Source organism: Branchiostoma lanceolatum, chromosome 18 (assembly GCF_035083965.1).
Source record: "Branchiostoma lanceolatum isolate klBraLanc5 chromosome 18, klBraLanc5.hap2, whole genome shotgun sequence".
Lineage (NCBI taxonomy): Eukaryota > Metazoa > Chordata > Leptocardii > Amphioxiformes > Branchiostomatidae > Branchiostoma > Branchiostoma lanceolatum.
In genome coordinates, this window is record NC_089739.1 from 6,855,302 (window position 1) to 6,879,132 (window position 23,831).

A 23,831-nucleotide genomic window follows, 5' to 3' on the forward strand; every position below is an offset into this window, starting at 1 on the left:
TGTCGACACGTCATTCAGCACCTGCACACCGAGCAGAGAGGACGTGTTTTTCGTCCCTCCAGAAACTTTCATAAAAACAACAACGGATTGACCAAGAGAGAATCTAGAGATGGCGAGCTTAGTCCGGGGCGCCACCAGGTGGCTTTCATCAGCATTGCAACTGCGCGGCGCACCCGGACGGAAGCTGCATATCGCCAGAGGGGAGGAAGCCGAGGGAGTCTTCAGACTCTTGGAGGTGAGAAACTATAGTGCTTCAAGAAGTTACTTCTTCTAAATATACTAATGAGAAATACAAGTCAAAAGGGGGGAAAACAGTTGATTTGTATCTAGTGTTACTGTAAACTTAAGTCTTAAAGTATTAAACTTAACTCGAATTGTTCCTCCAGGCATACAACGAGCACGTCGATGGGCGCACCCTTTACAACAGCGCCGCCGTGCGACCGAAGCTGACACTGCAGAAGAACGTCACGCAGGTTGGCTTCTCCATCGACACCATGCTGATGCAGGTCAGACATTAAATTGTCGGCTGAGATTTGTAGTGATGATGATGACAACCTACTTTCACTCTGATGGCTTTAGACATAACGGTTGGTATTGACCTTGGTGCTGACTGAGTCATCAGAGGGTCTGTGCCTGTCGTGCTATGGGTATCTGCCAGGTGGCGCTTCGGGGGTGGTGTTAACCTTAGTGCTGATTGTGTCATCAGGAACTATTCCTGTCGTGCTATGGCTATCTGCCAGGTGGCGCTTCAGGGGTGGTGTTAACCTTAGTGCTGATAGTGTCATTAGGAACTATTCCTGTCGTGTTATGGTTGTCTGCCAGGTGGCGCTTCACGGTTGTTGTAAACCTTGGTGCTGATTGTGTCATCAGGATCCGTGCCTGTCGTACTTTTTCAGGGTGCAATACTGCTAACATAAGGATGTGAACATTTGTTTATTCGTTGTTGTTTGTTCGTTTGTTGAATTTCAGGAGGCCTTGTCTGGAACATCTGCGCTGAACATCTGCAGCAAGCCATCTGCCTTCGAGTTGAAAGAACAGGTCAGTCGCCACCACATTTTAGTAACTACGAAAGCCCATATGTACAACAAGAAAGAGGTGTAAAGCAATTTTCCACATCGGTGCCATATTTAGATCATTCTCAAAGGCTGATGTTTGAATAATGAGACGTAACCTTCACCTGAGAATAAATGAACCTGAAGATGGGAAATTAAAATGCTTGTTTTAATCACTTTTTCTTGAACATGTAAGAAACGGTCTCTGATGCAATGTTGATGGAATATGCACAGTAGATTGTTTTACTCCTTATTTTCTGTTGTCTTTTCAAAGGCTCGCCCGAAAAAGTATTTCCAGGTGAAGAACGGAAAGGCTACATTCATCGAGGAATAGGCAGACTTCCTTCCTTCCTTGCACCTCCATCAAGTTTGTGTATTCATGTGTAGTATAGTCTTGGGTAGTTTTCATATCAATATTTCTGTTGTTATTCATAGTAAAAAGATAAAATTCTACCAACATCTACATCTGTATGCTGTGAAATAGACTCTTATAAAAATGTACACTGTACATTTGATCTAAATGAATACGATTATAACATTGCATGTCATTTGTTTACACGATCTGCAAGACTGTAATACTTCTCTTTAGTCCACACAGTACGCCCTTTGAGATGTTAGTTTGACGTGTATAGTGTGTGAAGTATTCATTCAGAAGCTTCTTCCAAAGACGTTGTTTTGTCTTATTGAAAAACGATAGTGAAATGTATAGTGAAGTATAGAATAACGAAAGCAAATGTTTTTTTCTACATTTTTCAAATTTGTGGACAATGCATGACATTGGTACTACTAAATGTCTGTAGTACAATGTAGGTTATAAGACTGTGTATGTAGGGAAATACATGTACTGTATGTAATGTTACATGATGGTGATTATCACCAAGATGACTTGTAATTTTGTATGTGTACACATACATGTAATCATGTACAAACACCTAGTAGTACATTTTGCTTTGATGTACATATGTTTATTTCCACCCTCAAAATAGCTATGCAACTTTGTAAGCTATCCATATATTTCTGTACATGTTTACATTATGATCTACTTTTTGTTACATCTACATGTATTTCATCCCTAAACAGACACACATGACCACGAGAAAAACTGTATTCCTTTTTCAAAATCGCCCCAACTCCTTGATGACAATGTGGGGCCAACATTGCTCTGAGAGGAGTTGGGGCACTTCTAAAATTTCCTGTTGTTCCAGGGGGCCACTGGACATGACAAGGAATTTTCTTACATCACTTTAGTTCCTTCAAATAATTTCCAAGAAATTTACATAAAGTTCCAAGAAATTTTCTTACATCACTGCAGTTCCTTCAAATGTCCATCTTTCTGCAAAATCATATATACCTAATTTGTTCAAAACTCTTTTCACCAAGAAAGTTATGACTTTGTATACAAAGATTTTTTTTCAAATTTCGGAATTGCTGAGGGATGAATTACTGAGTGGTTATGTTATAAGTCGTGGGATGCGTCAATGCTATATCAACTTATTGAGCTTGTAAAAGAAAATTGCAGATGTACAGTAAGTTTGTGTCGGTTTATGAATGAAACAGAAATGTTTTGCTGTAACACAAGTCTGTTTGTATAGTAAGACAGTATATATATCTGTATGTAATATCATCATAAAATGCACTTGGTCTATATATATACATGTATAGTACAACAATGTACATGATAAAATCTCTAGTGCTTAAACTAACTTACTAATTATCTAGCCTATGTCAGGCATAGAATTGTATGTGAAATTGTACGACTTGTGTTATGTCTTATGCTAGTATCATGCCTACTGTCTTTTATGAAATGAAAATATAAACAAACAGAACAGAGACAAAATATCAATAAACATCCTTTATTTCCACAAAGAGCGTTTCAATGTATCATTTTCATCTAAATACAACATATATTCTACAGAATATTGTCACCAAAATATACACAGATACACACCCTTCAATATATTAGATCATCAGATTCCAGAATAGACGGATTATTTACAGGCTCAAATCTTTATAGGCACTTTATATTATAGATGTTGAATGTACATTGTTTTTTTTCTATCTACTAAAATTGAATATATTTAACAGCAGAGTCCTGCAAGCACAAGTCATGTGTAGTTTCCACATAGGTCAAATTGCAAGTGATATGCATGTAGCAATCAGAGAAGCCAAGTTACAATGGTTACCACTCACGAATCTATGGGTTGCCATGGCAACCACTCTATCCATGAGTGGGTTGCCATGGTAACCACTTTTCCATGTGTGGGTTGCCATGGTAAACACTCTACTTTGGTGCAGGTTGCCATAGTAACAATGTGTGGGTTGCCATGGTGACCCCTGCAGTGCATTACCATGGCAACACTGGTTTGGGTTGCCATGGTAACCTTCCAGCCTGCTGAGGGTTGCCATGGTAACCACAATAGACTGTCAGTGGTTGCCGTATCTCATTTTAGTTGGTTGAGCTTTTCCTTACCCAAAACATAGGTGAGGAGACAAAGGCACATCTAAAGATATGTAAACCTGAACATGATATGTCTAAATCTTCTATAGACTGCCTTGTCTTTGGCTGTATGTAAAAGATGCTCGCTTTTAAGCATTTTTCTTTAAATCTAGAGATGATTGTCAATTGTTGTATCCATAATGCAACAAAAGAATTGCTGAAGGGAAGAAAACTAGCTAACTTTCTACCAAACTAAAGATCCACGTAAAACCTGCAAAGACCAGCAAATGTCAAAATGGTTGTGGTACAGTTTTTTGGCAACACCAATGGGGTGCAGCCATTTTGATTTTTACCTTTTCCATGTTGATCCAGCCCGGCCAGTTCACATCACAACTGGACGTAATAAAGTGGTCAACAACACTGTGTTTAAGATTTTAACATTTCTATGAGACAAATACCCCTAGAATTTCAAGACCTTAGTTGGTCTGATCCTTGCAATAATATAGGACTACATAATTATATATTTCTTAAATGACAAGCATTCAAAGCCTTGAATCATCTGCAAATAAACAAACTTCACTACAAACAAGTCCTAAACTCTACCTCCTTATTATGCAACCTTAAATGAGAATAATTTGCTATCATGTCCTAATACCATATTAGATAACAAAGCATCAAGCTCATTATAAAGTGCAACAGACTAAAACATAGCATACACATGCCGTTAGAATATCTTGCATTTTTAAGAACACAATATATCCGGATTGTTCTAAATTATCATACATAGTATAACTTACAATGGATTATTTACAAACGCATGCCACGTTTTCAAAAATATACAGATCACAAGAGTTTCCAAAGGCACATAGATGCATAGCTTCAGTAGTCATAGATTACATCAAGCTTCAAGTTGTCTTCAAGACAATTTTAGCAGCAGAAGAAGCATCTCTAAGAAAGTCTTTGGGAAATTTCTCTCGAGAAATTTTCTAAAAACTCTATGAACTTCTAAGATAGTCATTGTGCATTTTAGTTCATATGGGATTTGAGAAGAGGTAGCTCACAGAAATATTATTGAATGTAACACAAGTACTGAAATTTAAATGATCATTGTTGATAGGCATTGAAAACAGTTGACAACCCTTTACATGCTACCTCCCCTAAACTAGAAAGTTGACATAATTAAATAAGTTCCCTCCAAAATACATATTAACTTCATAAACATTATGTATAATACTGTTGAAAATCATATATAATACTGTAATTGTATAATCTCAAAATTAGTGTAGATTGCCAAAGAAATCACTGGATCTAAGTTGGACTCTAAATCTGCAAACAATTTATGTTACCACCTTATAAAATTTCCTAAGAAAGAAATCCTAGCAAACCTTCTGATACAACTACAATAGTATTGAGCTACAATAGTATTGAGCTAGGCAGTTGCTAGCACTGTGTAATTTATACATTTGATATCATTAATTCATGACAAGTATTCTTTAATATTGATGATTTAGGAAATGTCTTGAAATATCAAAGAGACTGTGTAAAATCTTTATTTCAACTCCCTTCCCGCTAAGTTCTGCTGTCTTCAATGAGCAATTTGGAACAAGGATAAACTGAAGATGTTAAAGTGACTTTATATCCCTAAATTTGCATTTTTCAAATGGCAAATTGTCCAAAAGATCTTCATTAAAAAAGTGGCTTTGGAGAATCTACCTCAAACCTTAGCACCACTGTGACAGTAATTTATTTGATATATTAGACAAAGAATTATTGTCTCAGACAATGTCTATGAATCTTCAACTATAAGTGCGATATCTGTGTGATATTGCTAAACAATTTTGGAAGGTTTGAATTATGGGACATCTAAAGGATTTCTGGGAAATATAGAAGTTGGGGTTCAGTGGTACTGTAGATCTTGAAATTTCACGGTGGTTTTATTTTCATGGCTTTTGTGATGACCTCTCCATCACGAATTTGTGACATCGCAAACCATTTCTTCTATACTTAGAGAACTGTTTTGACTGTGAATTTAAAAACACTGGAAAAACCCCCCTTTTCTCCCTTCCACAAAATAAAACCACCATGAAAGTAGATGACTTAACATTAACTCTGGAATATTTTAGCAAATTTTTCAAAAGAATCAAGCAGCCATTTTCATGCCTTGTATGAGCTAGTTTTGAGAAGAAATGTGCTATTCTAAAAAGCCCTTGATTTTGACTTGAATATACTGTGTTTGGAATTACGATTATTGGGAAGATATTGGAAATTCCTGAGGTTGTAATAAGCAAATAATCAAGCAGCATTATCAATAATTTCGGTACTGCATAGTTTAAGGATAATCAATATAGCTCTGCATTCATGCAAAGTATATAATTATATCATATAAGTTTAATAAAGAATCCTATTTTTGTACTGGTTTCAGAAAAAGCATCCTCAACTTAGAGTAAAAGTAGCACATATCTAGCAACTGGTTTCAAAGAGACCCTATTTTGAGACCAGAAATTCTCAAATTCTCAAACTTGCAAGTTAACTTAATAAATACCTTATATATTTGGGAAAACCTGACAGTTTTCTTTTTCCAATACTAATGCTAAGAAACGACAATGCTAAGCACATAGATGTAGCTAAAAGTACAGGAAATAGATGTAGCTAAAAGATGTAACTGTTGTTGTCATAATGTGATTGTCAAATTTTCTGAATATTGTGGACACTGAATCCACTCTTACTAATATGATTAACCTTTTTCATAAAAATCAAGATGATAAACTCTAGGATATGGGTTGATGATTCCTGAATCCATATACTATTAAAATACCTGTGATTTTGTTGAAATCTAGTTTTAATATATCTTGATACCCAGAAACAAGACAATTATTTGGTGTGACCCTTGAAAACATCCATACAAGCACATCAAAACTACACAAAGTGTTTTAAGACCCAAATTAAATGTTATAATCTTCAAACGCATCAGTGGCTACCAGTTCATCATTTAAGGAAAAAGGTAAAAGGTAGTCCCATAGCCTTTTTGAGGTCGTAGGGGCAGTGGGTTGTTATCTACTGTGTCTAGGGCACAGTATTGGAAGGCGGAGCCCAACCCTCTCATTCAAAAGCCCTTTACCTCCCTGACCAAAGTCAGGTGCCCATTCTTACACCTGGGTGGAGTGAGGAAAGTCATGTTATGTGCCTTTCCCAAGGGCACAACATCGGTGGCATGTCAGGGGGTTCGAACCCAATACCTCTGGGTTCTGAGCCAAACACCCTGACCATTACGCCAACACACGATGCCACGTTTAAGTAGAGACCCCCTAAAACCGATCATATATTCCCCCAAAGTTCTCCATTGATTGATTCACAGCTCTCTTCATCATACGTTACTCTCAAAGCTCACAAAGGAAAGCATACTCTGGTCGGAGGGTAACATGGAATCCATCGATAACGGCGATGTGAGTCTGCGAGGGCGCGGGCCGAACTGGATGTCATAGGGATGTGGGTTGCCATAGTGATCGTCGTGGTGCCAGCTGTTGCGGCGCGACCCGCCCCCGTGGTGGTGTGCGTAGTCTGAGTCCAGTGACTCGACGGAGTGGACTATCCCTGCCATGTAGGATCTCAACCCTGGAGTTTTATAAAAATATCACAATGAATCATTTTAAAAAAGGGTATAATTTTTACTCAGGGTCTTTTGCCTGGTGGTATGGTAAGTAATGGTACCAAAAATAAGAAACTAAGAAATCCCTGCCATGTAGGATCTCAACCCTGGAGTTAAACGTAACATAAAATAACAACAAGCAAAACAAAACTCTTTAAATCAGTTCCATTTAAAAAGGTACAGTACAGTAGAAGGGGAAATGTTCGCATTGGTTTTATGTTCCCTTTTTCACGGTGACCTCTTTACTGCAAACATAAAAGGTTAAGTGTGACTGGCTATTCAGTGAAATGTAACCAGCTACTGACACGCCAGGTGCCTGCGAAACTGGGGTGTTACTCTGAATAGAGGTTATATACCAGCTAATAGCATACAGATACAGAAATACACTAGGAAATTCAGAGAAATTCTAATAATTTTTCTTCACACTGTGGCTTACAAAACAAGAAAATTCTTAAAATGCTACAGATATCCAATCAGACTGTATTCAAGACAGTTGAGGTGTTATGTGCAAATCATGTAGTTACCAGTAAGGAGCCCAAGAGGGTAGACAAGGAGGAACCAGGAGAGTTTGAGAAGAGAGAAGAAGACAGACCAGCTAACAGGAAACTGTACAGAGCAGAGAGAGAAGTAGTGAAAGAGCTGGATCTACAGACAAACCAAGATAGTGCTGGCTGGTGATACAGATACGACTAGTGCATAGGGATGGAGATGTGAAGATGTTTGTCTCAGGCTGTCTCCAGCTTTAATTTTTGTCCGTCCAACTCATTGTTGGGTGGAGGGGGGAGTTTATCTATCGCAGGCCTTTTATTGGAATGGGATAAAATTTTACCCATTAAGACAAGCAAATTTCCATCCAGGGACGAAGGGACAGGTCCTGGAGACAACCCTCGTTTGTTGAACCAATTTTCTAAGTAAACAGTTCATATTTTTATCACCAACCTCAGATGAAGTTTTTGCCTCCTTGTTAGCTTTTTTGTTTGTTCTAGAAACCTTTTACATCCCCATGGCAAGCTATAGATGATTACAACAATGGATACTAGAAAGCTTACCAATTAGAAAGTCTCTTGTTTTATGGATGGAAAAATCTGAGATTTTATCCCTCTACAAATGAACAAATGGACTGGCCCTTAGGTAAAACTGAGTAACTTCCATGGAGTAGACCATTACACAAAAAAAGGGGAGAAAAATAAATGTCTCTCCCACCTAAGACATTGCGATGATCCATGTGCCCAGATATTGTGGAGATGTTGTCGTCGGAAATTTCGTGATCCGCAATCTCGTCAGAGTCCTCCCGTCTTGGTCTGAAGAAAAGCCACGCGATGAGGAAAAAGAGGAAGCCTATCCCCTTCAGTCCTGCACACAGGCCGATGTAGTAGTGTCTGTACCTGAAATTAACCGATGGAATTGCTGTTCAGCACTAAGGGCAGGCATAGTTTTGAAAAAATCTCTCTTTTCCATATGAATAAAGTGATGCTACATATTGTTGTTCTTTGACAATTCGTCAGATGGATGTAGGCCAATAACACCAATGCAATTGTTGTTCAGCACCAAGGATAGGCATGGTTTTGAAAATTAACATCATGAATTACATGTATGGGCATGAAAGTTCATCTGAGTCAACCCTACTCTAAAATGGTGTGAAAACTTTCATTTCCCTTCTATCTCAAAATCAATGAATTAACAGTATGCATGGGAAATACAAGTAAGATCAGAAATTCAAAAGTGGTTGCGTACTTTATGTTGTCGTAAACGTAGCAGAGCCCTCTGCTGTCGCATTCCGTCTGCCAGAGGAGACAGGTGGAGTCGATGACGCGACCGTAGTATATCGGCGCGGGAAGGTAGCCCAGCGCCCGCAGGAAAACAATCTGGAGTCCTAATGCAAACGGCTTGTCCTCCTCACTTACAGACCTGTGGAAAAGATTTCAAAGAAGAAACTTACGTTACTACCTACTGAGTAACAAGTCAGTTGATTCATTTTCCCTTTACAGAAACCACCGTGGCATATCTTAATTGAATATACATGTAACTATGGCATTTGTATATGGTGTTTAGTAAGACCATTATAGTAGTTAAATGTTGTTTAATAAGAGTAATCAAGGGCTCATTTGCTTACTATTTATTGAAAGCTGATTGAAAGGAACTCCATGATATTTGTTTCCTGTTAACTGAAAGCAGCTAGATGTATGAACTTTGTTTACTGACAGTAACCATGGCAATTATGAACCATGTGCTCTCATGTTATTTATATGCTAATTCCCAAGAATGTTATCGATATGAATAGTAATGCTAGAACATGTATTGAATTTAGTTATCTATACACTTGCACCACTACTTGTAAATCATTGTACCTTGAGAAAACTTGAAAATGTACAAAATAGCTCTGGTTGACACTTATGTTTATTATACTGTGGAAATTAAAATAAAGATGATGAAAAACAAAAACAAACATGGCAATTGTTTATTTTATCAACTGTTCCCATGGAGATTGTTTACTGACCTGATGGTGACCATGAGAGAACCATTTGTTTACTGTTAACTACTTACTAGCAGTTACCATGGAAATTGTCTACTGACTTGATGGTGACCATGAGAGAACCATTTGTTTACTGTTAACTACTTACTAACGGTTACCATGGAGATTGTCTACTGACTTGATGGTGACCATGAGAGAACCATTTGTTTACTGTTAACTACTTACTAACAGTTACCAAGGAGATTGTTTACTGACCTGATGGTGACCATGAGAGCGGGGACCTGTGATGTTGTGGAGATGAGAACGATGATGAACAGAAGCAGCATGAAGACGGGCAGCATGTTACAGTCAGAGCTGCACTTCCCTGACGTGATGTGTCCGTGTGGACCCCCCGCACCGCCTGTCAAACACCCACACTCCGTGTAGTTCTGAAAAAATACACAAATACAAAGTTTGTTATTCCTCTCTTTCATCTTCTTTAGTCAAACAAGGTTTTTGATGAGATGTTAACAGAAAGATGACATCAACCCAACCAGTAGTGTCACTGTTAAGGTTGCAATAGCGCCAATGGAATAGTGTTAGCACCAAGCACAGGCATGGTTTTGAAAAAAAATCTATCTTTTCTATGTGAATGAAATGATGCTATATTTTGTTTATCCTTTGACAATTCAACAGATGGATGTTTTTACTACTGATGCATGCTATCAACACCAATGGAATTGTTGTTCAGCACCAAGGAGAGGCATGGTTTTGAAAAAAACTTTATCTCTATCATACATAAATTATGTTAATACTATATATCTATATAGTGAGAATCTTTTGACAATTGATCAGATGGATGTTTTCACTAGTTAATTCAACTGATTCAGGCCACACCAATTTAACGGTTTTCGGATACGATGTTTAATTTTTTTCCCAGTTGAAGAAGAAAAATCAAAAGATCACATACACATGTTTTGGTACCAACAGACGAAAAAAGCCTTTGTTTTTGCTATCAACCACCTTGTCATCTACTGCAGTAAATGCTACAAATGTAATAAAACAAACAGTAGCATCACTGTTATTGCAGTAACACTCTCAGATACTATTTTCAGCACTAGGGACAGGTATAGTTTTGGATGTGCCAAACTGAACAAACTTTATCATTTCCACAAATATAATACTATACAGATTGATAAGCTTTTCAAGAATCATGGATGGATTTAAGACTGCTTTATAACAAGATTATTTGTTTGTTTGAGCCTTTTTTTATTAATGAAAAACTCAAAAAGCCTGATGGCTGCTTTTCATTGAGGTCATGATCAATGTCATTTAGGTTATGACACTAAATAGATAGAAGACACCTACATTGACTTTGGTCCCAGGAATCAGACTTTTCTGCGTGCAGCCAGCTTGACAGGGTGAGAAAAACGTCAGCTGATCCGGTTGGTAGCAGACCGGAGCGTATCCCTCAAACGTGCAGCCGCAGTTCACGTTACAGGTGGAGGTTAGGTTCACGTTCGCTAACGAGCTGGGAAAACAACAAAATATAACATTATTAGTGTTAGATCTTTTACAGAACTCTGTTTTGTAGAGAGAAAATTTAACTGTTACTGTAGCAATATATATTCTCAAATGCTATATAATACCATGTAATGTAGGATAGTGTACCTATATTCTAGGTGGATGTTCAAATGCAAATCATTTCTCTGATATGATATGATTCCAGTGACATGAATCAGCCACTATTTTATTTCTGGGGGTGAATTAAATAGCCTTCTTGTTAATGTAGCTACGCAGATGAAACAAAATTTCCACATGTACACACATGTATTTCAATTCTTTACTGTTTTTGTGTTAACTGCTTGCTAAGATAAGAATCTAAAAATCTAATAGAACAAGTTGAATGGAACAAAAGAAAAAGGATAAGAAGTTGAAAAAAAATTACTAGAAGTATAACTTGGAAGTGGAGCAACCTGAAATGCTGATGGGGTAACTTGGCTTTTGACTGGCTTTCTGAGGGAGAAAAGTATTTCGAGCACTAGGATGGATATCAGGCTAATCTTGGACCTACCTGTCTGAAAAGAAAGGCACAGTGATGCCAGGAATGCTGGGATTGCCGCAGCCCACGGGGAACAGGGTGAGGATGAGCAGCAGGGAGACGAAGTTGCAGAGCAGCGTCAGCGCCGCGGCCGCCTTCGGCTGGATGTTGAACCTCTTCATGAGGAACCCGCCCCCAAAGATTCCGATAAACGCCGCCGGTACGGCAACAACGCCTGAAAAGAGAGAAAGATTGAATTTCATACATAATGTTCATGGTACATGGCTGTCTCCAGATTTTTTTTTTTTTCTATCCAAGTCATTTTTTAGGAGCCCATGATGTTGATTTTCATAATCAAATCTGTCCTTTCAAAATACATTTTCATCAGTTTCATGTCAAGAAGTTCAGATTTTTGGGTCGGAAGGGCTGAAGTTTTGACCCATCCCAAAATGCAAATTTCAGTCCCAGGACAGAGGAACAGGTCCTAGAGACAGCCCTGAGTATAATAAAACCACAGTGGTTGCAAATATTTCAAGATTGACAACAATAAGTCACCACTGAATTGGCCAGCTTTTGTTAACTTTAAGAAAAAAAGAAACTGATAATTGCTTACCTGTTAAAATGTTGGCACTAGAGGCCGTTTTCTCGTACTGCAGTTCGATGAACTTGGAGAGAAAGGTGAGGAAACCGCTGACGATGGAGACTTCCATGGCACAGGCGACAGAAATGGTGATGAAGGTGACGTTGGTGACGAGTCTCCACACGGCGCGGGGGAGGCCTGGGGAGGGGGGCAGGACGATGATGTAAGAGCAATGTGTTAGGGCCCTGTCACACTTGTGCGTATATTCAAGTGCGCATGAGTTGCGCATTAACATTTCTTAGGTTTTAGGAAAGTTTGCGGGAAGGAAGTTGTTTTCTGTGTTGACCCACCGTTGTGCAGCCTAGTACTTATAGAATCAAGGAAATGACTTCTTGGGCTGAAAACTCAATCTTGACCAAAAACATGTTAATGTGCAACTCATACGGGCTTGTATATAAGCACAAGTGTGACAGGGGCTTTAGAGGCAGGAGACACAAATCCCCTCTGTGCATCAATGAAGGCTAGACATCCAAATAAAATACGCCAAAAGACAGTTACTCAAGCAACTGGATAAACTTTTGAAACAGTCAGCGTCTTTCGTCAGCGACTGAAGGGAAGAACTGGAAAACCAGGTTTTACAAACTTTGTAAATGGTAATGATGTAAAGACAATTTAGGATCATGGTTCAATACACTTCTGTACCCATTGACTGCTGGAATACAAATGCATTTATTCAAAAGTGAGGGTTGGGTCAGTCGGTGTTTGGACAACCAGCCCCGTTCAGAATAAAGGCTATCCACTATAGAATAGATGCTCCCAACACTGAATCTCATTACATTCTGGCAAAAAATCTTGCAAATCACTTCTGTAGACTTTGACTGTTGAAATACGAATGCCTTAATTCAAAAGTGAGAACAGGATCAGGGTCAAGACATGTATCTGCGTTTATCCAGAATGATTTAGACAAGAACTGTTTACAAAACTAGGAGCTTTCTTTCACCTTTGACCTTGCGCACATGCACCTCAAACCGTGAACAAGCTTATGAACCTGTACAAATCATCTGACTTTCATGTTAATAAGTTTGTTTTCTTAAAAAAACTTTTATAATCATACTGTTGAATCAATTTTCACTTCTGCATCAAAAGTGAAAACCAAGAAATCAAAGACTGGTGTCGGCTAAGTAACTACATAAAAGCCACCTAAAATGCCTATCTCACTGGACCCCTGGCACGTTGGGGGCCTCCCTGCATCCTACATTAACATGTAAATTGGATTTGTGTTACTCTTGACTTTATCATGGGAATATACATGTATCATGCAAAATGTACAAGTATGACTAAAAAAGACAACAAACCACACAAAGCGTAAAAAGATTAAATTTTGTTTTCTATCAATGAAATTCGTTTAGCACGCTGTCAAATCGCTTGGTCGCAGTGAGGTCACTAATGTGCCACAGGTCCAGTGAGACAGGGGCTTAAAGCCCAGCAGCAGAAGCAGTCTAAACTACAACATTCCTGCTGGTTGGTCAAGCCCCAACTGTATACAAACCAGCCAGCCAACCACATCAAAGCAATTCTCCCATTTCAAATGTCACATTCCAGGCCCACTTTTAGAAAAATAACACCTTTAAAGTTTAAGAGACCAAAGAGCCATTTAAACTATTGTAACAAAACCTTTTCTGTTTTGTTTCAATGGATGGATATGAAAAAAAAATGACAACTGTTGTCCCATGCAAATTTCAGGTAGTTAGGTGACTGTAGAACTTCTAGGTTTATGCTTTAATGGAAATTTTGTTTTTGAAATGATTTTACTGACAGAGGAACAAGAAGCAAACTTCTTTACAAAGTGGCATCTGGCTATGTTTGCCATAGACAACTAATGTCTCGTCTTGTAACTTTAAATTTAGAAAGCCATATTTGACATTTCACTTTCACTGTTTGTCAGAATCTAAATACTGTTTACAATTTGTGATTAGAATACCAGACTTTGATGAAAAGACATTACTGTAAATCTGGAAACTTTCTCAGTGGTTTTATTTCCACAGTTTCCCTGGGATTCCGATGTATGATTAAATATTGTTCCACAGAATTGTTTCAACTGTGAATTTAACACACCACAAAAACCTCCTTTTCTCTCTTGCCATGAGAGAAAATTATCGCAAAAGTAAATGAACATAAATATCTAGAGTGATTTCAACAGATGGTGGAAGATTCAATGACTACCAAGAGTTTTTACTTTGAAGGAAGAGGAAATTATACGGGTACCTACTAGCTGTACTTCAGATGAATATGAATACAGTAAACCAGCTATAGAGCTAGGGAGTCATAGTGGTAAGAAAATAAGTAGTAGAGTAGGTGCTCTCAGAACACTGTACCTTTGGAGGATGACAGCTAAAAGGAGCACCGTCAAGAACAGAGAAAGCTGAGGGTCTGTAGATTGAAGAAAATTATTCATCACAGACAAGAGGTAAAAATCAACAAGAGGTAAAAGGCAGAGATATCAAAGTAGTATAGACAAGAACTACTATTAATGCAGGGCTCGAAATACTGGGTGCATTTGCACTTTTGCAGGCTATAGGGTAAAGGTAATTGTGTACACTTGTATACAGAATATTCTTGATATCAAAGAAAAAGCAATATAATCTTTGTTGTACTTGTTTGGTGTATTACTATGTCTTGTTTAGAATTTTAACGTTAGCTTTAAATTGAAGTTCTTAAGAATAAGAGAGTCAGTAGGGTTTGCAATTACGTTTTGCTGACATTCTACTACCTTATTTCAAAATTCTTCCTGAATGTGAATTTCGAGCCCTGTAATGGGATTTAGGACTTTTCAGTACCCTTTCTGAATAAAATGAGGGCAACAGACATAGTTTTTTAAAAAAACTTTGAATAATCATCTCCCTAATTTTTCAATATCACAAGTGCAGAGCCACATGTTTTTAAAATAAGAAACTAAACTTTCTTTTGACATCTGTCAAAATTAAGAATCATTAAGACAAAATGATAAGACATCGCGAACAGCATCCTCAAGTAGCTAGTGTTTTGCTGATGTTGATTACGGTTTCACTCAAATTTGTCAATTTTTACAAAACACCATGATTCTGTAGGCATGGAAATGGCATTCTCTAGAAATGTTCTTTGCGACGCAAACTTCAAAAGCTATTTTAAGCAGCCATAGCTTCTAAGACATTGCCAACAGCCAAGCATTTCGCTATGCATGTTTGCACTGTATAAATAATGCACCGCTTACCGTAGACTTCCATTTTTTCACAGTGGATAACACGTATTGGCTCTGAAATAGCTCTTGCTTATTGCTGTTGCATAGCAGCTACACTCATGCATAATAGCAAAATCTAGTAAGCTGCGGCCCTTTATTTCATCATTCATAATATCATAAAAGCAATTACCTTTTATATCTTTACAAGACAAAGATAAAACTAAAAAAGTTCACACCGCACGATGCTTTCTTAATTTTCATCCTCAACAACAGAAAGTGCAGAACGATTTAGATTTATGCATGGCTTTGGAGGCTTTCTTGCTTCTTTAAATAAAAAAAAGTAAATCTTGCTTTTTCAATTTCCGTGAATTTCATTTTTTCTGATACTTACTTCGAAGCTGCTCTTCCAGCTGTTCCATTCTCTCCCTTTTTGACAACTCCAGACCACTCTCGCTGATCGCTGTCGACTCCAACACTTCGTTCCCCTGTTCCGTGGTCTCCGGTTTTGCCAACGACCGCGGGAACACGAATATGGGGAGCGCAAGAACCAAGATGCAACTGCCGCAGAGAAGGAATCCCCCCCACCAGCAGCCGACCCAGCGAGGGTCGCTCGGTGAGATCTGCAGCAGATCCATGTTGACTGTCGTGTTGTCTACGTAGATGTTTAGGAAGACAGAGCCGAGGAGGAATCCGAGGGCTGGGGCCAGAGCGCCGCTGGCGTATAGCATTCCTGTACAGGGTATATTTGGTGGCATTATATAATAACTGTTTCATATCAGCATAAGAAGGTGTCTAACAGACACTGAAACGTCAGCAGGTGAGATTTATTGGTTGTGTAAAAAGAAATCTCCAATATCCTGTTTCACATCAGGAAAACACATGGGCGGAGGGGGAAATATTTTAGTTTGAAAAGAGTTCCCAAACCTAGATTTTTGAAGTTTTTCCCCATCTTACAGCGTCTGTTTTCTAGACTATTACATAAGCAATAAAAATCTGCAAATTAAACAAGATATTCTCAACCGTGTTGCAGCTAGCTACAGTCCTAGTAGTAAGAATGATAATCATTGTAGATCTTACTGGATATCGAAAAATCGTTCTGTCTGATCAAGTTTCACAGATATAGATTGTTGTACACTATGATCACCACTGCCTTACCAATGTACAAGGATGAGTTTTCCTGGTGGTTATGGACAACTTGTGCCCTGTGATAAAGTTTCACAGAATCTGTGTATATATTGTTGTACATTATTAACGATCGCCACCATCTTACCAATGTACAAAGAGGAGTTTTCCCTGGACACGTGGTCGTCAATGTAACTGGTCCCCAGCGTCAGCACAGGCGTCGCGCCCATCCCGATCAGGATCTCAGCGAAGATCAGGATGATGTACAGCGAGTTCTCCAGCCTGTCCCGACAAACCTCCTCCTCGTCTTCTATCGGTTCCGCGGAGGTGTGGTTGTCCGTCCACCTCCCGCTATTGCACAAGTTCCCGTCTGAATAGTTATGCGTGAGGGTGACGCGGTATTGCGCCGACATGAAGTGCGGGAGCGCGCAAAGGAAGGAACCAATCGCAGTCAAGATGCTGCCCCACGCGATGATCTTTGGTCGATGTGACTTCCCGCCGAAGTAGCTCACGAACGATACGGCTATTAGGCTTCCGATCTCGTACCCGCTCACGATCAGGCCCGCTGACGTGCTCTGGAGTTCGAATCTCTTCTCTATCGTGGTGACGACACTGTTGATGTACCCGGAGACCAGAATTCCCTGAGCGAGGATTAGCAAGCAGAGGAATAGGATAAAGGACTTGATTGTCGGTTCGTGCGGCAGACCCAGCCGCCATCGCGAGCTCTTCTGTGACGATGGCGCGAGTGGAAGCGATGACGCGGCCTCCTCGAACGTGGTGTTATTGCTGATTGAACCTGGCGGAGGCAACTGATGTAACCCCTGTTCGTCGTAGCTCGCCAGTGATATGTCGACTTTTTCCGGAGATGACAAGGCATTGAGGTTGTTCGAACGATTCATGCTGACGGTTGCTATGTGGACGCGTTGCTATGACGACCTGTTGCGATGGAGATGGTTGCTATGGTGACACTTGCTAAGGCATCAGGGTCCTATGGGAACAGTTTCCTGAGGTTGGTGTGTTGGATCTGCATAGTAGAGGCACTGGGACCATCACCTAGAAGAGGACAAACAAAAAAAAGGTCAAAATTGGTCAACAATTTTTTTACTGAAGCATATATTAAGTAGCTTTAATTTGTAACCAGTGATGATGAAACCAACTTGTATGCACCAAATGCATTCGGGAGGATGTAGGTTCAAACCGCAGTTCATACGTACCAAATACTTATAAAATGGTACATACTGCTTTCTCTGTTTAGAACTCAGCACTTATAAGAAATAGTATGGAAGCACACCACGACTACTAGTACGAGCAAGTCCTTGCGCAACTGTGCGTCCCAAGGGCTATTCAAATGAAGATGAGCACACCCTATACACCAAAATGTCTGGAAAACATTCTAACTGTCTAACTAACAATACTGAATACTAGTACCATGCTTTTGTATGTAGCAGGCAGGCTCACGAGTGAAACTATGTCACAGAAGGTTCAACTGTTACAGTATAATCAGTCAAGTTTGACCACCTGTTTCTGTGGACAAACAAAAAAGGGAAGTCTACACGTTTCCTGCCTTTTATCCATTTAATCTACAAATGGTATGCTAAAAGCAACTGTGTTTGTTAGAGTTAACATTCCTTTCCTTAGAATCTACTCTAACTCTCTAAGCATATATTAAGTATGGCCACACCAGTTTATTCCTATGGTTCCCCGACATTTCACAGTAAACATTAAATAGCTACACAACAATATAAAAACAATTGGCTTGGAGGAAAACTTGAATCAGACTACAATCAAAAGTGCACAAGAAGACCACTCAGGGGACTGATAGAATCTGATCTATGTGGACAGGTGGTCATTATAGACAGGATGCTTAATGCTTGTGTCAATGGGAAAAATTATCTTAGGGACCACCAAAAAGTGGTCACAATGGCAAGGTGGTATTTATGTAGAGTTGGTCACTTGTACAGGTTTGACTGTATTATCCGCTCACTGAAAATGTGTGAACCAAGAAACAGACTTTCCCCTCAGACTCTGTTTTCATGCTGATCTTCCATTTTAACTACTTAGTAGCATCATCTTTTAAATCTGATAACCAACATATCCAATTGGTATGGCCTGTTTTTCACAAACCACCTGTTCCTAAGCTCTAAGGAAGTCAAACAAAGAAAACAGACCTTGTGGGTTTGGTCCAAAGAATTTCCCACCACTATTTTCTAACACACATTAATGTGTAGGGGTTGTACAGTTGCACAGTAGACTTGTTGTTGACATTAGTGGGGTGTGGCATTGGTTGCAGCAGTATGTATACACAAAGACTTTGTTACTACGAAGGCTTAAAATAGTTCCAGTTCAATCTTGATGCACATAAGCAAATGTGGCTTGCTTCGGGCAAATTTGCACAACATTTAAGTGGTATAAGATGAATTACACTGTCAAGATTATTATGAAAGTCCAGTTACACAAATATCGGCCTCAAATTATAAATGGTACATGTGTATACATTGTATCTTACGTTTCTTAACTAATTCATCACAAGAACTGAGCTTGGAAAAGACAAAATGTTTGTCAGTGGGGTATCAATATAGAATATCAATGTGCAAATGTTTGAGGGATTTAGATTTCAATTTTCAGGGAGTGAATGATTATCTACTAAAATAATTCCACCAGGGTACATAATTCTGCCACCCTGAAACGGTACATCCAAACAGATCTCCAACCCAACATCCCCCAGTATAATGCACTCATGTATATCCAAACTGTGCATGTCAGGGGGTGCTTACCCTGGGGGTCCAGACACCGTGTATCGGCCCGCTACCGAGGCCCGCACGCGCGCCTACCCTGGGGGTCCAGACACCGTGTATCGGCCCGCTACCGAGGCCCGCACGCGCGCCGAAGCTTCCCGGCCCACCCTCCCGCTGCCCCCCGAAGACCGACCCCGCCCCAAGATCCGCTGCAAACCCAAGCTCCGCTAGCCGTACACGGTGTCTGGACCCCCAGGGTAGGGGGTGCTGTACTAGATATCTCTCAAATCCACTGTTTTTGATGTTACCCGGCGGATTGTTGCCCTTTTGCTAAACACTTCAGGTTAACATATATAGTATGTAGTGATTAGTAACAAGGACATAAATTGTTGTAGAATGTTTAAAATCCCACACATATCAAGTCATAGAATATCCCTTTTTCATATGACAGGTATAAATGTTCACTATAAATAGCCATTGGGGTCAGTGACCTTTTAGCTTCAACGTGCCTCGACATACAAAAGCTTTAAATCAAAAATTAATTATTCATTGAGTTAAGTTAGTAACTTCCAAATGTCTGTAAAGACAAGATTCTGAAGAAGCTTAACACATAAATGGACATCAAACCTAACCACACAAATTTGTCATAAATGTGTTATGTGTACATTGTATTTACAAAATATTTTACTTTGAGAGCTTCAGGACTTAGCCTAACCTTTAGATTTGCATGCAAAAGAACCCAGCATATCTATCAAGAAGAGTAGGGGTGAAAACGCGAGCCATAGAGAAGCCGCATTGCACGTAACGTACAAGAAAAAGCATCATGCTTTACCTCCATTGATGATGACAAGAGAAGAAGAATTCTTGGCACTTGAGGATGACTGCTTTACCTTCACATTACTTACAACTGACAGCTTCATAATAAACATGTCAGCTTTGACATTTACAGAAGACGAAAATCAATATATACCATATGTTACCCTTCAAATGTTGACAAAATCCATGATATAGCACGGCATCAAAGGACAAGCTTCCACAAAGGACCCGTGTTGCGTTATACATGTTGTATATTGTAGCGTGTGTAGTCCAGTGGTTATAGCGATCTTGCCTCTGGAACTAGAAGCTGCAAGTTCGATCCTGGCTGTGTCGCTCACCCGGCATGCACGCTACCGGAAAGGGTCGCAGTCCTTAGGACGGGACGTTAAGCCGCGTTCCAATGTTCATTGTGCTTGTCACAAAAGAGCTAGGGGAAGTTCCCCGGTACAATGAACCTGTAAATACTGTACATAGCATCTGTCTTCTCCCTCACGACCAGTGGAAGATTAGCTCTTCAGTGAGCTAAACTGGATCGAGATCACTTTCCTAATAAGAAAAAATTTATCTTTCCATGCACACATAAGTTACCGTCTAGTTACTGCAGTATTTTGGCTATAAAATTGCACTACTAGCTACTTGAAAAAGCTTCATGCTTCACCTCAGTTGAAAACGACTGCTTTTTACCAGTTTAACCTATGGTAATCCATGCTTTCTAGCACTGTCATGTTGGCCAATCTAGCAGATGACTTAACATAAATTTTGTGTTCGCGAACATTCTGATGGTAAACACGAGCCTTTTAAAGACCTAGTCCAACCAGTCTTCTAAAGGTCATCTCGAGATTAACCACTTATCATACTATTTAGGTATTAACTACAGTTTTACTTGTGGTCGTTTTAAGCAGCTTACGCAGCTGGAAAGTAGAAATTTTGTAGGTTAATCAAGTAGATTTAAGTAACAATTTCAACGCAAAACACAACAATTATTTAGAGAGGGAGTTGAAGAGAATTTTACCTGGTCAAAGAAAACCTTGGTGCTTGGAACAGTCTGTAAGTTGTGTTACAGTATTACTCTACCACAGTGAGATCATATCACAAATTTTGAGCACACATATCATAGCATATATACATACGTACAAATAGTATATCAATGCTTGATCATCTTCACTTAGCTATACCTATAGCTACAATCAACACAAATTCGAGAAGGACAAAAAATAACAATTTGCCTTGGGCTAAAAGAATACAGCTCGGTATCAATTAGGAATTACCACTTGAAAAAAAAAAATACAGAAACAATAATCTCAATCCTTGCAATATTTTCTACACAAGGTACAACAAAAATATACCTGGTTACATGAGCATAAATCATTAAGTCTTCAGGTTGCTATGTATTTCTTCTGTGACCCTGGAATTGTTAATACCACCATACATGTAATTACCACACCTTAGCTACCATGTTTGGGCCAACAACAAGAACATAATAAATTCAACACAGAGACATGAACCTTACCTGCAATAAAATCTAATATCTAACAAGAATTTGAGCTCACCTTTACAATTGTGCCTTAACATGGGCACAGACTGGTACCAGTAAGTCAGCTGAGCATTTATTAACAGGTTAAGTATGGCAGCAATGTCCTTGTGTTTTTTAACCTGGACGATACCATTGAATATCAGGGACTCCTTCGCATCAAATATTAAAAAGCCTACAATTAAAATGCAACAACATTTTCTGAAGCTTAAGTTATTATTACTTTTTAATCAAACAGCATTAAATGGTGATAGATATTTTTATAGGTAATTTTTGCAACAAGGGAAAGGTGGGATTGATAAGAAACACCCCTGTGCAGTAAGTGGTTTCTTGCCATCTATCTCCAGTGACCTGTAGTCCAGGTTGACATGTGATGAAATATTAAAGTGGCCCTGAACTGTGTCAGACAAAACGTTTCCCCAAAACATGGATCAACTCATTACGTTGCCAAGGTAACGGCAGTGCGTCTGCGTCAACGCTAACCTATTCCGTGAGATCCCTTGCGAGGTGAATTCGTCGGCCGATCGCGCAGGTCCGTTTTCATAAACGTTCAAATTATAGAATCTTGGATTATATAGATGAAAAAAATAAACCCTTAATGATACTTGATGCATGTAAATTATCATCATATCATTTCTTACTCTAACAAAATTCAGCTCTCAGTAATCTCTATAGTTGTATATCATTTTAGTCAGGTCTTTAACACTTACCGGTTAACAAGTTTCAGACTCAATATTAAAGATTTTTAACTGTAACGTATAAGGTATAGGCGGACGATTCTCTTGGCTTCTGGAGACCATGTAAAATAAAGTTATTACTTAAACCCGAAGAGAGTAAAGTATTGTTTTTAGTTTGCCTGTGTGTGTGTGTGAGTGTGTTTCTTTGTTTGTTTGTTTGTTTGTTTCAGACCGACACAAAGGGAATGACATCTGCCATCTCTGATTCGCTATTGTTGGCAAAAATACTAATTTCTGCTTGCAATTCATCCTATGAAATCAATATATAATCAATACATTTATAGATAAATAGATGTCTGATTTTCATTAAAGAAAAGGGCGTATTAGACCTTGGCAAAACAATTTGTTACTGAATTTGTCACAGGTTATAACACCATGATTTACTTTGAAAATCTTTGGATGCAAGACCTTCATTGATAATTCCTACTTGATAAATATTAAATGACACTAAAAAATTTCTATTCTCATGTGATTTGAACAAGTCACTTACAAAGAGTCAAATAAGGACAATGTAAGAAAACCCCGAGAACAAATATCAAGATTTATAAATTTTAAACTAAAATTAGGAAATGATTTTGTCCTAACTTTGATCACACATATTGTAAACCATGACTTTATACTATACGTTCTTCAAAGACTATGTGTGCAATATATACCTTATTTCATTTACATAATACATATCTTTCAACACACACATTTTTTTCGGGAGAAAAAAATTCCAATTGAATATACATGTATCTTCCCCAGTTTTGAAAAGTGGAACAGTCCTATACATTGCGTTGGATAACAGGTGGTGCGTGCCACTAGTCCCAGGGGTAAGGCAAATTACTGCGACCTTGGCAGACAAATACAATAGCATCTTCAATCATCGTCATTCTTTTAACTTAACAAAGTCTATGAAAGGTTAATGATAGAAAATGATCTTATACTGTTTCAAGGGTGCTAGCAAATATATACTTGTTTATTATTCAGTTACTGTAGTAACTATAAATAATGCAATCATCCAATTTCCAAACATTTCAATTCAGAGTTTTGGTATAAAACCTGGTTCTCCAGTTTTTCCATTTAGTCACTGACGAAAGACAGGGGATGCTGTCTGAAATGTCTGACTGTCTCAAAATGTTATCCTGGATTGCAACTGAGGTGCTTGAGTAACTGTTTTATCATTTATGGCATACATGTATACCATCCAGTTTCTTTTAAGGACACTGACTTCAATATCAATATCTCTTCAGGTTAAAAAAAAGAATTGCTACCATACTATAAATCGTTAAAAAAAACCCTGCAAAATCAGCAAATATATGATGGTAACTGCCAAGAAACATCGGAAAGCGGATACAGTCTTCCAAGGTCTAAAAGAAGATAATGAAAGAAATTCAAGAACTTAGAAAAAGAATTTATTGTTTGCATGGGTATACCAAAGGAAGGGCAATTAAATCTCCTATATAAAGATACAGATACAGAA

The 23,831-nt window shown here is 38.7% G+C and overlaps 2 protein-coding genes across 6 annotated transcripts in view; one reads left to right on the forward strand and one right to left on the reverse strand.

Moving 5' to 3' along the window:
* LOC136423746 (uncharacterized) lies at positions 1–2,918 on the forward strand. The gene is made up of 4 exons (XM_066412016.1): positions 1–235; positions 387–506; positions 970–1,038; positions 1,327–2,918. Exons 1-4 carry the CDS (start codon positions 110–112, stop codon positions 1,384–1,386), a joined length of 375 nt encoding a protein of 124 aa, XP_066268113.1. The 5' UTR covers positions 1–109; the 3' UTR covers positions 1,387–2,918.
* LOC136423745 (solute carrier organic anion transporter family member 5A1-like) overlaps positions 2,890–23,831 on the reverse strand; it is a 27,566-nt gene continuing 6,624 nt past the window's right edge. For 2 of the 5 annotated variants that reach the window (XM_066412011.1, XM_066412012.1), the window contains exons 2-10: positions 16,696–17,600; positions 15,817–16,155; positions 12,242–12,406; positions 11,662–11,863; positions 10,956–11,118; positions 9,864–10,036; positions 8,870–9,043; positions 8,339–8,520; positions 2,890–7,101 (exon numbers count right to left, since the gene is read on the reverse strand). In XM_066412011.1, the coding sequence (XP_066268108.1) occupies positions 6,854–7,101; positions 8,339–8,520; positions 8,870–9,043; positions 9,864–10,036; positions 10,956–11,118; positions 11,662–11,863; positions 12,242–12,406; positions 15,817–16,155; positions 16,696–17,446 (2,397 nt within the window). In that variant the 5' untranslated portion in view covers positions 17,447–17,600 and the 3' untranslated portion in view covers positions 2,890–6,853. Of the gene's footprint in view, positions 7,243–8,338; positions 8,521–8,869; positions 9,044–9,863; positions 10,037–10,955; positions 11,119–11,661; positions 11,864–12,241; positions 12,407–15,816; positions 16,156–16,695; positions 17,601–20,756; positions 20,861–21,648; positions 21,764–23,831 lie in introns of those variants that run through there. The other 3 variants (XM_066412013.1, XM_066412014.1, XM_066412015.1) reach the window with 3 other exon arrangements.

Coding starts and splice junctions, on each gene's coding strand:
- LOC136423746 (XM_066412016.1), top strand. CDS start 110: ATGGCGAGCTTAGTCCGGGGCGCCACCAGGTGGCTTTCATCAGCATTG. Junction 236..386: donor GAGTCTTCAGACTCTTGGAG/GTGAGAAACTAT, acceptor TTGTTCCTCCAG/GCATACAACGAGCACGTCGA. Junction 507..969: donor TCGACACCATGCTGATGCAG/GTCAGACATTAA, acceptor GTTGAATTTCAG/GAGGCCTTGTCTGGAACATC.